At 50.8% G+C, this 17569-nt stretch overlaps 1 protein-coding gene across 1 annotated transcript in view; it reads left to right on the forward strand.

Moving 5' to 3' along the window:
- The window catches only part of CRX (cone-rod homeobox), a 30990-nt gene extending 14887 nt beyond the window's left edge, over positions 1-16103 (forward strand). Inside the window, exons 2-4 of the mRNA XM_069549300.1 lie at positions 10398-10532; positions 11246-11397; positions 13173-16103. Coding sequence (XP_069405401.1) covers positions 10398-10532; positions 11246-11397; positions 13173-13820 — 935 coding nt within the window. The 3' untranslated portion in view covers positions 13821-16103. The remainder of the gene's footprint in view (positions 1-10397; positions 10533-11245; positions 11398-13172) is intronic.
- Positions 16104-17569: the final 1466 nt, after the last annotated feature.

Raw genomic sequence — 17569 nt, forward strand, 5'->3', positions numbered from 1 at the left:
GAAACCCACCTGCCCACACCTACCCAGCCTGGTGGGACTCTGGGTGGGAAAATTTGGGGGAAGTGATAAAAAGGAGCTGACACCTTCTCCTGGGGGCTTTTGAGGACTTGTTCCTTTTTTTTTTCCATATGGGATCTTTAAAGAAAACTAATAATTAATTGAGCTGTGCTGGGTCTCTGTTGCTGCGAGGGCCTGTCTTTAGTTGCCGTGCGTGGACTTCCTTTGCTGTGGAGCGTGAACTCGAGCGCAGGCTCAGTAGTCGTGGCGGATGGGCTTAGTTGCTCCAGGATTTTCCTGGACCAGTGATTGAACTGTGTCTCCTGCATTGACAGGTGGATTCTCCATCACTGAATCACCAGGGAAGCCCCTTGTGTGGGATCTTAGTTTTCAGACCAGGGATCGAACATGTGCCCCCTAGGGTGGAAGCACAGATTCTTGAGCCCTGGAGCTCCAGGGCAGTCCCCGAGGACCTGTTCTTTCTTCCTCTCTCTGATGAGCAGCTTTCTTTCCCCTCTCCGCTGGGCCAGGAGGGTCTGTCACAGGACTGGGTCCTCCCATCAGCAGCCTTTCGGCCGGTCAGTGAGGGTCAGGTGGCCCCTCCCTCTCTCCCTGTCACCCCTGGCTCAAGCTAATGAGACGGGTCCTGATTCCCCAGCCAGGCTGCTGGCCTTAATCTCTCCTGGCAGGGGGTTGGTGGGGGGGGGGGTGAAGGAAGAAAGGGCCCCTTATGGTGAGACACAATGACCCAGCCACAAGGCGGGATTACTGAGATCTCACGCACGCACATAGGTAGGTGTTGGAATACATTGGGATGGAAAACAGACCCGCGTGGGGTCAGGAGCTCAGGGAGATATTTATATCCAGAGAGACAGACACACACACACACACAGACACACACACACACACACCCAGAAAAGGACAGAGAGGAGAAAATTCAGAGGCAGAAACAAGGAGAGTCAGAAGTACAGATCAAGAAAGGTATCAAGATAGGGAGAAAGAAATGGAGGGGGAACTAGAGAGAAAGAAAGCAAGAATCAGAGGAAGAGACAGGGAAGAGAGAGAAACAAGAACAGAAATTGAAGTTTAAGAGGTTGGATAAAGGACAGAGGTACTGGTGGGGTGGGGGAGAGACTGGAGTCAAGAGAGGCAAGCATGTGTGTGTGTGTGTTGCTCAGTCGTGTCTGACTCTTTGCAACCCCATGGACTGTAGCCAGGCTCCTCTGTCCATGGAATTCTCCAGGCAAGAATACTGCAGTGGATTGCCATTCCTTTCTCCAGGGGATCTTCCCCACCCAGGGATTGAACCTGGGTTTCCCACCTTGCAGGTAGACTCTTTCCCATCTGAGCCACTCGGGAAGCCCATATGCTTGTAGACACAGAGAGACAAGGACAGAGACCAAAATCAAAACGGGAACAGGGACTCAGAGAATGAGAGAGACGGCAAGAGGGCCCAAGACAGACAGACGAATCAATGAAGACAGGACCAGAGGGCCCCAGCGCTGAAGACTGAGAGAGCGGGTACTCAAGCAGACTGGCAGGAGTCTTGAGGGTCAGAGCAAAAAGAAATGGAGGCACGGAAATCCCAAGCAAAGACGAAGGGCATGGAGGAAGGGAGGGACAGATCGAGATGGAGATGACACGGGTAGAGAGAGCGGGGGTCGGGGGGAGAGGAAATGGGAGAAGTAGATATCAAAGAGCTGTAGAGATGCTTGGATGGCATCACTGACTCAATGGACATGAGTCTGAGCAAACTCCGGGAGATGGTGAAGGACTGGGAAGCCTGGCCTGCTGCGGTCCACGGGGTCACAGAGTCAGACATGACTGAGCGACTGAACAGCAACAAGTGACGGAAGCCGAGGCAAAGAAGAAAAAGGGAAATTGAGGCAGAGCAGGAAACAATGGGGCCATGCAGAGATGACTTAGTGGACAGATAGACTGCTGGGGAGAGAAAGGACGACCCAGGAGAGGAAGCCGGAAAGCCCCGTGCCCCTTGTTTCTCAAATGATCTCTCAGAACACCCCACCTTGCTCTCCTTCCTCTTTGATGGAACAACAGCCAAAGCTCGAGGGACTCCAGTTAGACCTAAGGAAGGACTTCCCTGAGGAGTACCGGCTCCTGGTCCCAGAGTGCTGGGGCCTCCCATCCCCATCAGCCCTAATTGCCAAGATGTCATGGTTGAGGGGGGCGGGGAGGGGGAGGAGAGGAGGGGATTAGGCAGACGGGCGCCCCTCCCCCTCCCCGCCAATGTCACCTCCTGGCGCCCAGTCGGGTCCCCCCCACCGGGGGCCAGGATTACCCTCCGAGATCCAGGCCACGGCAGATGACATCACTCCCAGCCAGGGCTTAAAATCTCCCCATGTGAGGGGACCCGTTTCCTTCAGCCCCTGCTGTCTGATGACTCTATCCCCGGGCCCCCCAGGAGAGCCCCGTCCCCACTCTCTGAAGGTGAGTGTCCGCAGGAGCAGCTGAGGAAAGGGGATGGAGGAAGTGGGGGTGAGAGAGGGGAGAGGAGGGCTCAGGGCATGGGTTCATTGTATTCACGGCTGTGTTTTCTGGGTCTGGCACGGGGTTGAGGAGCTGGGGTGTATGATGTTGGCTGGATGATCACACAGGGATCACAGTGTCTGTCCTGACATTTGGGGAAATATGGCAGCCGGGGGCAGCAAGGATGGCCAGGAGAAGCTGGCCCACGGCACACAGGCTCCTTCAGGGGCGGCTTGTTGGGGAGGTGACATGACCAAGCCCGCCAGCTCCCAGGGTTGGGTGCTTTTCACAGCCTGAAGGCAACTCCTTGGCACATCCCCTTGTACTTTACAACTTAGCACAGCCTGAAACTCCCTCTTCCTGTGTGCGTTCATCTACTCATTGCCCGTCTCCCCCAGTGAACCCTGATTTCCTCCCAGTGCCTGCCGTGTGGTTGGGATGCCTAAGAATTTGTTGAATAGATGGATGGATGGATGAGTGAAACAGAATCGGAGAGACACGTACACCGAGCGGCGAGGTTTTGTGGCTGCAGCAGGAAGGAGGAAGGGGAGTCTAGGAGACTACCCCAGGGGGCTGGGGATGCGATAGTTTGGGGATGAAATGGGGGCGAATTGATTATTTGGGGACCTCGCTGTCCCCTGAGGCTCTGGCTTTCCCCACGTCCAATCCTGGGTGGTGAGCACAACCCCCCAGATTCTCCTCTCTTTTTTAATGTTTAAACTTTTAATTTTGTATTGGAGTATAGCTGATCAACAATGTTGTGATAGTTTCAGGTGGACAGCAAAGGGACTCAGCCCTGCACACACATGTATCCGTCCTCCGCCAAACTCCCCTCCCATCCAGGCTGCCACAAAACAAGGTCAGCTCCTTGTCTCTTGGGTGACCGAGCCAGTGCGGGCTGCAGAGGTCCAACAAAGCTGGGGGGTAGGTCTTGCTCAGACTGCGGTGGAGCCATGTGGGTCTGTGGTGAGGTCACTCGGAGCCTCAGTTTCCTCATCTGCAAAGTGGGGACAATGACAAGTTATTGTCATGATCCAATCAGATGAACCATGGGAAGCTCATGCTCAGACCTGGGCTTGTTGTGAGTGAAGGGGAGAGGGCTGGCCTCATCCCACTTTGGGGGGTCCTGAGCATTTTTTGGGGGACAAGGCAATGCTCTGAGATCAAAGATACCTGGGTTTTATTCCTGACTGTTCCACTCACCCCTATGTGTCCTCAGAAATGGACAGAACCCCCTTCAGCCTCAGTTTCCTCATCTGAGAAACGGGCATGTGAGCTGTGGGGAGCATCCTGAGGTCGTGTAGCTTGGTGGTCGGGAGGGCGCAGGCTAGGGGGGAGGGTGCTGGCTCTACTGCTGGCGTGTGTGATAGGACCCGGGACTCTGCTTCTCGGAGCCTCGGTGTCCTCCTCTGTGGAATGGAGGTGACAATAAGACCTACCCCTTGGGACAATTTCACTGGGTTATTGTTCCTGGAGATCTTGTTCCAGAGCAGCTGGGGATTCTAACTGGAGGTCCTAATGGATGGAGGACTTTCTGCCTGTCCAGGGGCAGGCACATTCCTTCCCCAAGGCTTGGTTGGTTTCTCCACCCATAGATTATCTTCAGGACAACCCACAAAGTGGGTGTGAGCCTTCAGACCTCACCTGTCTGAGCACCTGCTCAGGTGGGAGTCTGGCCTCAGAGCTGCTGAACCCCAGGAGCCCTGAGCAACAGCCTCAGGCCCCACTGGTTGGTCCCCAGGGCAAGGACAGTGATCTTCCCAGCTCTACCGTTTGGGACTATTGAAACATCACTGCCTTGAAATTCGCCTGGCAGGATGATAAAGGGTCGCTGTCAGGCTCACTGCAAATTCTCAGTGAAAGATGGACACTGTGGTTGTTGTCTGTGCTCTTGGAGGTTGGACACACAAAGCCTGTTTGGAGGAGAGAAGTCCCGGAAGGTCTGATATCATCGACCACCTCATCTAGCTGCCAAACGCAGAGAAGGGCTTCAGTGGGTGTCTGACGTCACTTATGTTCTTACCGTTCTTTGCTGCCGTCTTGTCCACCACACGCTTGCTTATGGGATGATCTGTGGAGTGGGCAAACCCTTGACCTTGGAGGTCATCATTATCAGCTGCTTGACTCAGGTTTCCTGCCTGTAGAATGGGATCCTCCCAGGGAGAGAGATCTAGGCTTTCCTGGAAGACTGACCCCTTAGCCGGGCGACTCGATGCAGATTCCCTGGTGAAGACAGTAGAAATGGATTTTTAAAAACAATTATTTATTTCTTTTTGGTTGCTCTTGGTCTTCTTTGCTGCACAGGCTCTCTTTAGCTTCGGTGAGCAGGGGCTACTCTTTGTTGAGATGCATGAGCTTCTCACTGCAGTGATTTCTCTTGATTTGAAGCACAAGCTCTGGGGCAGGCAGTCTCAGTAGCTGTGACTCACGGGCTTGATTGCTCCAAGGCTTGTAGAATCTTCCCAGATCAGGGATCGAACCTGTGTCTCTTGCACTGGCAGGCAGATTGCTATCCAACTGTACTGCCAGGGAAGCCCTAGAAATGGATGCTTTTGTTCCAAGCTCTGCAAATTGTCCCTACAGGGCGAGTTCAGCAGGCTCCCTGTTTCCCTTTTCTCACGAGGGTCTGATGAAATATCATCAGTCCTTGGAGGAAAGGAAGGTGACAGAGGGGACCCAGGCTGGGAACTGGGAGAACAGGGCCTCCAGGAGGGTGGTCCCCACTCACAGCCTGAGCGAACCAGGCAAGTCCCAGCACCTGAGTCTGCAAATGTTCTCAGTGATAAAATATGAACATAATAGTAATACTGTCTCTACGACCCAGGCTTGGGCTGAGGACTCTGCCATGTTGCATTGGGAAGTGTTGTGTATTAGTTATCTGTGGCTGTGTAATGAGTTAATACATATTTATGATGTTGTGTAGTTTCCTAAAGGAAATAAACCTTGATTATTCATTGGAAGGACTGATGTTGAAGCTGAAGCTCCAGTCCTTTGGCCACCTGATGTGAAGAGCCGACTCATTGGAAAAGACCCTGATGCTGGGAAAGATTGAAGGGAGGAGGAAAAAGGGGGCGACAGAGGACGAGATGGTTGGATGGCGTCACCGACTCAATGGACATGAGTTTGAGCAAGCTTTGGGAGATGGTGAAGGACAGGGAAGCCTGGTGTGCTACAGTCCATGGGGCCACAAAGAGTCAAACACGACTGAGTGACTGAACAACAGACAAAAGTTTCTGAGGTCACAGGAATCCAGGGACAGCATCGCTGGATGATTCCGGCTCAGGGTCTCTCGTTCTGTTGTAGTCGGATGTCAATCAGGGCTGCCGTCACTTGAAGGCTTGACTGAGGCTGGACAGTCAGATTCCTGGGGGTTCATTCCCATGGCCGTCGGCAGGAGGCCTCAGTTCTTGCCGTACAGACCTCGCCACAGGACTGTGCAAGCATGTTCGGCACAACAGCTGCTTTGCTAGAGAGAGAGAGGGCCGGCCTCAGAGGTCACACTGTCATCTCCACAATATCTCATTGGTTGCACACGCAGCCCTGCTCCGTGGGAGGGACACCTCTAGGGTGTAAATACCAGTCATTACCTAGGACTCCTCTTGATTCTCAGGATTTATGTGTTACTTCTACTTTTATGATTAGTATCAACACCGAGCATCCCCGAGACCTTTCTATCAGGTCCCACCCACTCTTAGTCCACTTTCCATCCCAATCACTCTGCCCCAGTAGCGCTGGACACCTTGGTTCTCCTCCCACGAGATGAAACGATTCCAGCCTCCAGCCCTTTGCACCTGCTGCTCCCTCTGCCTAGAGACCTCTGCCCCAAGATCCTCTCACAGCGGGTGCAGAGTCCTTCATTTTGCAGCTCCAAAGTCGCCTCCTTAGAGAGAGGTCTTCCCTGATCATGCTTCCCCAGAGCATGCTTGAGCAGTCCTGTGGTGAGGTCTGTGTGGCAAGAACTGAAGCCTCCTGCTAACACCCATAGGAATGAACCTCAAGGAATCTGACTGAGCAGCCTCAGTCAAGCCTTCAAGTGATGGCAGCCTTGATTGACATCTGACTTCCCTGATCATTCTCCTAAATCAGGCGACTCACCCTCGCCTCAAACCCCATCACTCTCTTATTTTGTTGTTCGTTGTTCAATCACTAAGTCGTGTCTGATTCTTTGTGGCCCCATGGACTGCAGCACGCTAGGCTTCCCTGTCCTTCACCATCTCACGGAGCTTGCTCAAACTCATGACGGTCGGTGATGCCATCCAACCATCTCATCCTCTGTCTTCCCTTTCTCCTCCTGCCTTCAATCTTTCCCAGCATTGGGGTTTTTTCCAATGAGTTGATTCTTCTCACCAGGTGGCCAAAGTATGGGAGGTTCAGCTTCAGCATTAGCTCTTTCAATGAATATTCAGGGTTGATTCCCTTTAGGATTGACTCATTTGATCTCCTTTCTGTCCAAGGGACTCTCAAGAATCTTCTCTAGCAACACAGTTTGAAAGCAAATCAGCCTTCTTTATGGCCCAAACTCTCACATCTGTACATGACTGCCAGAAAAACCGTAGCTTTGATTACGTGGACCTTTGTTGGCAAAGTGATGTCTCTGCTTTTGAATACGCCATCTGGATTTGTCATAGCTTAGCTTTCCTTCCAAGGAGCAAGCGTCTTTTAATTTCTTACTACCCCATTTAATTTTCCTTGGAGTTCTTGAAACTCTCTGGAAGCATTTTGAGTTTCTTAAGAAAAGCCTATTTCCTTGTTCGATGTTTGTTTCCCTGATCAGAACCTCAAATTTCAATTCCGTGAGAGCAGAGATGCTGTGTGTCTTATTTCTTATTGTCTCCCTAGACCTTAGAGCATGATTTATTTTCAGAAAATATTTGCTGAGTGGATAGCAGAGCTTCAATTTATGATAAATGAAACTCTCGCAAATGAGGGTTGAGAAGGACAGGGCAGTGAGAGAAGGATGAGGTGGGCGCTCACATAAACACTATCCAACTGTAAGCGTTTATTTATTTTGCAAATATTTATTGGGGATGCTGGGGACACCCCAGGGACTAAAATGTTCCTAGTCTCCATCCTCAGGTAGCTGGATCAGGGGAGACAGACAGGCAAACATACTTATAAATATGTCGTATTTAGTACGTGTGATTCCTGAAGATCAGGAGAAAGTGTGTGTGTGTGACATCCTGTTTAGGGTGTGGGCTGGCTCTCCTGGGAAATTATGTTTGAGCTGTGTCCTGGAGGAGGAGAAGGGGTTAGTTCGCTGGTGAGAGGGGGTTTTGGGCTGAGAGAGAGGCATTCCTAGCCCAGAACAGTTATTGGAAGTTTCTGGAGAGGCTGAGAGGTCTCCTGAGGTCATCTTAACTAGGGCGATAGGGAGCCCTGGAGAATGTCTCTCTCTGTTTTAAATAGCTGGTATTGTTGGTTTTGTTGTTGAAAGGGCAATTTACACACACGTGGTTAAAAAGTAATCCAAGCTGTGAAACAAGATATGGATACAACACAGCTCCTCGGAGGCAGCCACTGTTTCCGTATATTGTGTCCTTGGGAATGTTCTATGCAATAGGAATGCGTAAATGTATGTACATATGCTGTGCTCAGTTGCTTCAGTCGTGTCCTACTCTCTGCAACCCCATGGACCATAGCCTGCCAGGCTCCTCTGTCCATGGGATTCTCCAGGCAAGATTACTGGAGTGGGCTGCCATTTCCTCCTCCAGGGGATCTTCCCCACCCAGGGGTTGAACCTGTGTCTCCTGCATTAGCCGGCTGATTCTTTTACCGCTGAGTAACCAGGGAAGCCCATAACTTGGTAAAATATGATATCTAACACACAGACACCCCCCCCCCCCCCCCGTATTTCCAAAATGTAATAAAAAAATTAAAAACCTGACTCTTAGGCACATGTAATAAGCCAAAAACAAAGATTTAAGTCTTGAACTGGCTGTTTCCAAGGAGAATTCAAGGAAGAGAGGTTAATACTGTTACTCAGAAAAGGTGTGCTGAAAAGAGCTGGTCAGGTTAGGTACAAAACCAGTCCAAGTTCTACAGGCAGCAAAACTGTAACCCTGCGGTTATCTTTTCTAACCAGAGACAAATCATGGGCAACCAAACATCTGAAAGTTGCCATTGAACTTGTCAGTGTCCAGATCCTAGTCAATAGTGAAGAATCAGTTGAACAAGGGTCCAGTCCCCTAGAAAAGGAATTAATGCTTGGCTTGGTTGTCTAGATAACCAGGAAGTGACTTGCTGTCTACCATTTGTCTCATTGCTAAGTTTAGGGTAATCTTTTTAAAAAATTTATTTATTCGGCTGTGCTTGGTTTTAGTTGCAGCCCACTGGCTCCAGAGCACGTGGGCTCAGTAGCTGACGGGCTCAGGCTGCCTTGCCCCACAGCATGTGGGATCTTAGTTCCCCGACCAGGGATCGAACCCACATCCCCTGCATTGGAAGGTGGATTCTTAACCACTGGACCACCAGGGAAGTCCCAGGATAAGCTTTCCTTAACTATATACTAGAGGTCGCTTTAAGTCCATTCGCAGAGAATTATAGTTTTTAATGACTTTATAGTACTCTCTTGCCCGGATGTGCCATAATCGTAACATAACTTACTTAAATTCCATAACTTACTTACTATGTCTCCTTTGGTGGACGTATAGGGTGCTTCCACATTGCGGCAATTATAAATATGCTGCATTAAAAATCCTAGCTTGGGTGGGGAGGGGTAAATTAGGAGTTTGGGATTGACAGAAACGCACTATGATATATAAAGGAGAGAAACAGCAAAGACCTACTGTATGGCACAGGGAACTCTATTCACGCTCTGGTAATAACCTGTAGTGAAAACTAACGTGAAAGAAATACAGAACTGAATCACTTTGCTGCGTACCAGAAACTAACACGACATTGTAAGTGAACTATACTCCAATAAGAAGTATCCGAGCATAAAGTCTATGCAAACGTCTGCTTGCAGATAATAATAACCGCCACAGGTTTGTAGCATTTGCTGCGCGTCAGGTGCTATTTTAAGTATCAGATGCACAATAATTCATTTGACCCTCACATCGACCTAAAGATGTAAGCTGTATTGTTGGTTCCCATCTTCTGATGAGGTGGCCGAGGCACCTTGAAGGTGAATTGCTGGGACCAAGGAAAGACGGCGTTTTTCTTTGATAAATGTTTGCAGTTTGTTCCATCCACACTGTCGCCCGTCTGACACAAGAAGCCTGTTCTGAGGCCAGCCCTGGAGTTACCAAACCTCTTTGATCTTTGCCAACTTGATGGGGTCAAAAATAGTCATGGGAGATCATTACTTGCTGTCATTTGACTGTGACTCCCTTGGGGTCACTAACCATCCTGATTTGTCTGGGAGTTTTCAGATTTGTCACTGAAATCCCATACCCCTAGAAAGCTCTCCATCCCCGGCAGACTGAGACAACCAGTTTCCCTACTTTGCCATGATTCTGTGTGAGGCTGAACATCTTTTTTGAGGTCCTAGGGGTTGGGAAGATCTCCTGGAGAAGGCCACGGCAACCCGCTCTAGTGTTCTTGCCTGGACAATCCCATGGACAGAGGAGCCTGGAGGGCTACAGTCCACGTGTTGCAAAGAGCCGGACACAACTGAGTGACTGACGCTAACACATGGGGTGGGGGAAAGGTCTTGGACAAGGGAGTTGGTCAGAAGATCTTTCAAAGGATAGAGTAGGAATAGGAGCTTACATTTAGAATGCTCCTTACAGCTTTTGATCTTGGCTTTACAGAGTCCCAGTGATGCTTTGATGACCTTAAGCAGAGGGCTGTTTTATAGGTGAGGAAACCCAGGCACAGACTGGGGGGATAAGTTGCCCAGGGTCACATATCTAGGAAGAGACTGAGGCGGTGATGAACTGGGGAGTTTGTGAGCACCCATCCTTTTCTCGCAGGCCCCCTGACCTGGGCCCCAGCATCCCCGAAGATCATGATGGCGTATATGAACCCGGGGCCCCACTATTCCGTCAACGCCTTGGCCCTGAGTGGCCCCAGTGTGGATCTGATGCACCCAGCTGTGTCCTACCCAAGTGAGTACAGTCATCCTCCCTGCCCCCCCATCCCCAGCTGGCCCCCACCTTCTGGGGTCCCTTGCCCTCAGGAAGCGGATGGGTACTTACAAGGATGACATCAGGGCCATACACCAGCCAAACGGGCTCATCTGTAAATGCAAAGCACACCCCACATCTCTCAGGGATGCAGGAGAGCGTGTGGATCTTCATAGAAATTTAGGACAGTGGTTCCCTTTTGGGTGAGGGAGGGAAACCATCTGGAAGGGGGACCCAGAGGAATTCCCATCTGTCAGCGATGCTTTATTTCTTAGCGAAGGAAGCGTTCTATTTTTGATGGTATTATCCTTTTATTAAGTTGGCCATTACGGTCCTGCCTCTTTTATAGGCTGGATATCCCCAAACGTCATGTTTCAAGTGAATGTCTTAGTGCAGAAGGAATTTTAGAAAGGGGATGAAAACCAAACTCAGATACCTCCTTACACAGGTAAAGCCAGTTCTCCTCGGGGTGAGGCAAGAGTCCCCCCTAAGGATACGCAAAGGGAGAACCCGTTTCCCAGGGGGACAGAGTGAGGTCTAGAAGTTGAGGGAATCAGCACCCCCTTAGTCTGGGCAGATGAATGCCCAGAAGAGGCTTGTTAGCATCCCATGCCTTCTCAGGACCTTGCGTCAGCAGATGCAGAGAATGGGGTCTCAGGTCACCCAGCAGTCCTGTTTTTCTGTCCTCACCCCAGGCGCCCCGAGAAAGCAACGGCGGGAACGGACCACCTTCACGCGAAGCCAGCTGGAAGAGCTGGAAGCCCTGTTTGCCAAGACTCAGTACCCGGATGTGTATGCCCGTGAGGAGGTGGCTCTGAAGATCAACCTGCCTGAGTCCAGGGTTCAGGTGGGGTGTTCTGGTCCCTGGGATCCAGAGTGGAGGAAAGAGGGAGAGGTCACAGAGGAAGGGCTGAAGTGTCCTGTTAATCTCTCATCCCCGTAATTTCGCTGGCTTCCTCTCTGGCATGCCTATCCCCTCTCATTCTACTCCATGAGCACTGCCCCGGTCCTTCCTTCAGCATTCCCACCAAGAACACTCTTTGTTCCCTCTACCCGGAAGATATATTCCCTACACCCTGTTCAAGTCTTTGTTTATCAACCAATCTAGTCACCTTGCCAGTCAATGAGACCTCCACCGCCCTTGGCATTAGAAGCTGCAGCTTTTTCCCGCCATCCCAACTCTGCTACTCCCCCTCACTCTGCTCAATTGGTCCTCCCATAGCATTTATCACTTTCTAAAATTCTATGTGATTTCCTTCCTTACTATTTATTTATATGCTGTCTCTCTCAAGACTTCCCTGGTGGCTCAGATAGTAAAGCGTCTGCCTACAATGCGGGAGACCCAGGTTCAATCCCTGGGTCGGGACGATCCCCTGGAGAAGGAAATGACCACCCACTCCAGTATTCTTGCCTGGAAAATCCCATGGACGAAAGAGCCTGGTAGGCTACAGTCCATGGGGTGGCAAAGAGTCAGACACGACTGAGCAACTTTCTTTCTTTCTCTCAAGTAGAATGTCAGCTTCATTGGTGTGTCCCCAAAGGAGTAGAAGAATACATGTTTATTAAATAACTGAACGGATGGATGGATGGATGGATGCATGGATGGGTAAATGTCTATGTGTGTTTGATTGTATATATGTATGATGCATATATGATTGTATATATGGATGTGTATGTGTTTGTATGATAATATGTGTACGTATGTACATAAGATCGGAAAGATGAAAGTATGTATCATTGTATGTGAGGTGAAAGCGTCAGTCTCTCAATCATGTCGGACTCTGCGATCCCACTGACTGTAGCCCACCAGGCTCCTCTGTCCATGGAATTCTCCAGGCCAGAACACTGGAGTGGGTAGCCATTCCCTTGACCAAGGTCTTCTGCATTGCGGGCAGATTCCTTATCATCCGAGCCCCCAGGGAAGCCCATTATTGTGTGTATATACTTACAACTGTGCTTAGGCATGACTGTTATGTGTGTGCTTATGATTGGCTGGTGAATGTGCATAGGTACGACTGTATGTCTGCATGTATATATGAATGATTCGGTGGACAGATGAATGTATAGGAGTATATTTGTATGTTACATGATAGTAGGTATGTACATATGATTGGCTGGAAGGATGTGGATATATGTGCGTGACCATGTGTGTGCCCACAAATGTATGCATGTACAATCGTGTGCATTGTATATGATGGTATATGTGTGACTGTACAATCGTGTATATAAATAATTGGGTGGGTGGTGGATGAATAGAGTGCCCCATGTTGTTGTGTAGCTGCTCAGTGGTGTCTGACTCTCTGTGACCCCATGGACTGTAGCCCACCAGGCTCCTCTGTCCAAGGGATTTCCCAGGCAAGAATGCTAGAGTGGGTTGCCATTTCCTTCTCTAGGGAATCTTCCCGACCCAGGAATTAAACTCACGTTTCCTGCCTTGGCAGGCAGATTCTTCACCCCTGAGCCCCCTAGGAAGCCCCCAGAGTGCCCCACAGCCGATCGCAAAGTAGAGAGTTATGACTCTGGCATGCTTCACCGATAGGCATCACCACTCCTGGGCATCACGAAGGCTCCCCTGGGCCTCCTGCCCACTCTACCTCCCTCATCTCCCCTCTCGCCCCCCAGGTTTGGTTCAAGAACCGCCGGGCTAAATGTCGGCAGCAGCGGCAGCAGCAGAAACAGCAGCAGCAGCCCCCAGGGGCACAAGCCAAGGCTCGTCCTGCCAAGAGGAAGGCAGGCACATCTCCAAGGTCCTCCACGGATGTCTGTCCAGACCCCCTGGGCATCTCAGATTCCTACAGCCCCCCTCTGCCCGGGCCCTCGGGCTCCCCCACCACGGCAGTGGCCACGGTGTCCATTTGGAGTCCGGCCTCCGAGTCCCCTTTGCCCGAGGCGCAGCGGGCAGGGCTAGTGGCCTCGGGCCCCTCTCTGACCTCAGCGCCCTACGCCATGACCTACGCCCCCGCCTCTGCTTTCTGCTCTTCCCCCTCAGCCTATGGGTCGCCGAGCTCCTATTTCAGTGGCCTGGACCCCTACCTGTCTCCCATGGTGCCCCCATTGGGGGGCCCGGCCCTCAGCCCCCTTTCAGGCCCCTCCGTGGGGCCCTCCCTGACCCAGTCCCCCACCTCCCTGTCAGGCCAGAGCTATGGCACCTACAGCCCTGTGGACAGCTTAGAATTCAAGGACCCCACAGGCACCTGGAAATTCACCTACAACCCCATGGACCCCCTGGACTACAAGGATCAGAGTGCCTGGAAGTTTCAGATCTTGTAGAAGACCCTCCTCTCTCCATCTCTTGTCCCCTCTGCACATTGTCCCGACCTGCCCTGGGACAGCATCCCGGGGGAGGTGGCAGGAGTCCCTCCGAAGGTCGTGGCCTCTTTGGCTCCCGTGACCAACACAGTCCACCCCTTTCCTCCTGGGGAGCTCGATAGGTGTTAGTCATCCTCTCAACCCCAAGGTGGTCTCATACGGAGTCCAACCGGCATTTCAAACCGTGAGCCGCAGACTCCAGAAACTGGTGCTGAGAATCCGCCCTGAGATGAAATTAAACCAACCTTGCAGTTGACCTGGGGTCGTGTTTAGGTCAGAAAATCACAGTGCTGTTGAACAAACAGGTCGGGAGGCTTGATTCCTTAACTTTCCATTTGGGGACACTTCTTTAGCTCATGGGTAGAGATCCTTCTAGAAATCCCAAAGACAGACTTTACGGAGCCCCAGGATGGAACCTTTAGGCCAGCTATACTGTTAAGTTCAGAAATTCATTTGGCAGTTTTCCAGATTTCACAGATGTCAGGTCTGCATGATAGGTTTAGGGGGCTACACACACACACACACACACACACACACACACTTTCTACTTGTTGTTAGTTTCTTCTTAAAGACACTTCATCGTTCATTTATTCATGACACTGGAAATGGGCATATCTGGTGGGAGAATGGAAGGCAAGTTGCCTGTTTCACGTCTCCTTCGTTTTCTTTCGTTTTAGCGTTTTTTAAAAGGTGAACTTCACCCAAACACTGGAAGAATCTCGGTTGCTGCTTGGGGTACACCAGCTATGATTGTGGCTATTTCCAAGAGAAGAAGAGGTTGGACAGGCTTCCCACCTGTAAATATATAAGAGGCAGGGGTGGGGCAAAAGAAATGGATTTGGGGGCAGCCCCACATCCCACACTCACACTCCCGCTTTTAGAGGTTTTGTTTTCAGTTTCGATTGTGGGGTTGGACTATACATAGAGACTGGCCTGGGAAATTTTCCGGGGGCAACGCTGTATTTCTTTGAATACAGTCTGACCCATGGCTGCAGAGACAAGCAGTGTAAGAATCTGAAGAAGGATGCAGGCATTCCAACACTCTTGGAAGTTTGGTACTTTGACACCTACTTTCTCAATCTGAGTTCTTTTATTTTGGGGTGGGGGAGGCAGGAGCCACGAGCCACTCACTGGTGGGCTTCACAAGGCCAGGGGTGAAAGAAAGTAGTGTGGGTGAGAAGTGGTATGCTGGGAGGTGTTTAACAACAGGCTCTGGAAGGAAGAGGAAATCCTGGTTTGTCTTGGTTACCCATTTCTGTGGTGTAAATACTCCCACTGTGGCTGATGTCAAGGCATCAGGCTGAGGTCCCTGAACTTAGGAAGAGACACTCACAGTCTGTGCTCACTAGCCAGGACAAGCTGGCTCCAGCCCCCCAGGGCGGAAAGCAAGGTCAGGAGGAGGGGCACGACGCAAAGTGAGACTGGGTGGCATCAGATGATGCCAGGTCAGGAGGAACCATGAGCGGCACCCTGAGATCACTAGAGCCCCCAAAGGTGTCTCTCCTGGGTCTGAGTCATGCTGGGACATTAGACCCAGCATCCACGGTGGGAAGCAATATCTAAACAGAGAAAGACAACATATATTGACATACGGGATGGATGTCAATCCACCGATCCAGGCAAAAATTTGCCAGGGAGGGGCAGGTAGGAGATGGCATTGTGCTCTGGATCTGTGTAAACACTGGGACCAGGATGCAAGTGCCCGTTAGGCATTTTGCAGAGGCTCCCACACTCTTTGCTGGAGGCTGGGGTCTCAGGTGTGAGTAGAGACTCTCACTGAACTGAACTGAACTGAACTGCCTCACCAAGCTCTCCATTCACAGAGGAGGGAGTGTCTTATGCAAATGATTCAGAGGCAGTAATAGACTCTGGGAGGGGGGGCCAGAGACACAGGCCAAGTAAGACTTTAAGAGTAAGACTTTAAGAGTGTCCCCCCCCCCCCCCGCAACTTCCTGGGGTCTTCTGAGAGTTCTCTAGGAGTTGGACAGAGGAAGGAGTCAGATCTTTCAGGAGATTCCAGGTTCCTTCTCCTGGGTCAGTCTCCTGAAGCCTGGTTCTTCAGCTGTCCCTTAGGGATTCCTAAAGCCAGGAAGAGTGTCAGAGGAAGTGGGGACAGAACAAGAGGTCCCCCTCCTTCTATGTCAAGTCCCCTGTCCTCCCCTTGCCCACTCACTGGAGCTCCAGGTCTCCCTTCGCTGGCCATCTGTGGAGTGAAAATGATTAAAACGTTGGATCCTGCTTAAAGTCTGGGTGATTGTTTGTTTCCGTGGAGGGGCCTGGAGGTAAAAACGTCTGTCTCTGGGGGCATGGGTGTGTCCATGTGGTTTCTCTGCTCACTGTCTTTTCTGTGACATCTCTGTAAAGCCAATTAGGCAGGAATATGGGCTTCATTCGGCCAGCTTCCACCTGCTATGACCCCTCGCTGCAAGGGGCTGGTGACCTTGCTTCCTGCCTCAGTGGTCCACATGAGGATTAAAGTAGCTTGGGAAGGGAGTGGTGTGCTGGGAGGTGCTTAGCAGTTGGCTCTCGAAGGAAGAAGGATTCTTGGAGCCCTCCCCATCAGGCTCCAGCCTCTGCAGCTTCATCTCACGCCTCCCCCTTCCGCCTTCCATCCTCGCCACCTTCCCTTCCATCCCTTCTCCCGTTCTGGTCACTTTCACTTTCCCACCATATCTCTTCTGTCTCTTATCTTTTCTCTCTCTTTTTTCCGCACCCCCCTTTTCCTTCTTGACTGTCAAATCTCAGACTCCAAGGTCCGCATTTCTTTCTGCTGGCTTTTATCTTGTTCTTTCTTTCCTCTTCTTCTCTTATCCTTAGCCTTTGCCTTTGTGTTGCTCCAACTCCAGGTCATCAATCTCTCTAATGCCCCTCTCGTTCGCTGGATCCTGGGTTAAAATGTGTCTGTGTATTTAACACAGAACTAATGAGGTCAGACAGACTTGCTGTTTGAGCCTGGCTCAGCCAAGTCTGGTCCTATGACCTTGGGCAATCCGTTCCTCCCAACTTCAGTTTCTGCCCCCAGTAATGTGAGACGTTGAGAAGACCCACCTCGAGAGAATTAAATGATGTCATTTTGTTACGTATTTGGCCCTGAAGTCTGGTCCATGGTAAGAGCCCAATAAGTGTTTATTTGTATAGTAAAATGCACGTCACGTAAGAGTGACCATTATTATTTTATAGTGTGCAACTCAACGGTATTAAATACATTCACAGAGGAAACAAGACACAAAAGGCTCCATATCGAAGGAATCCCTTTATGTGAAATGTCCAGAAGAGGTAAATCCATGGAGATGGAAAACAGATTCGTGTTTGCTGGGGGGAGGGGACGTTGGGAAGGAACTGCTTAATGGATGAGAGAGTTTCTCTTTGGGTTGATGGAAAAAGTTCTGGAATTGGATAGGATCCAGCAACTCCACTCCTTAGTCTATTGTGAAAGTCGCTCAGTCATGTCCGACTTTTTGTGACCCCATGGACTGTAGCCCGCCAGGCTCCTCTGTCCATGGGATTCTCCAGGCCAGAATCCTGGAGTGGGTAGCAGTTCCCTTCTCCAGGGGATATTCCCGACCCAGGAATCGAACTGGGGTCTCCTGCATGGCAGGTGGATTCTTTATGAGCTGAGCCAAGAATTGAAAACAGGTGTTTAAAAAAGTGTGCTCTTGTGTTCACAGCAGCGCTATTCACAATGACAAAACAGGTGGGAACAGTCTGGA

Source organism: Ovis canadensis, chromosome 14, assembly GCF_042477335.2.
Source record: "Ovis canadensis isolate MfBH-ARS-UI-01 breed Bighorn chromosome 14, ARS-UI_OviCan_v2, whole genome shotgun sequence".
Classification (NCBI taxonomy): Eukaryota; Metazoa; Chordata; class Mammalia; order Artiodactyla; family Bovidae; genus Ovis; species Ovis canadensis.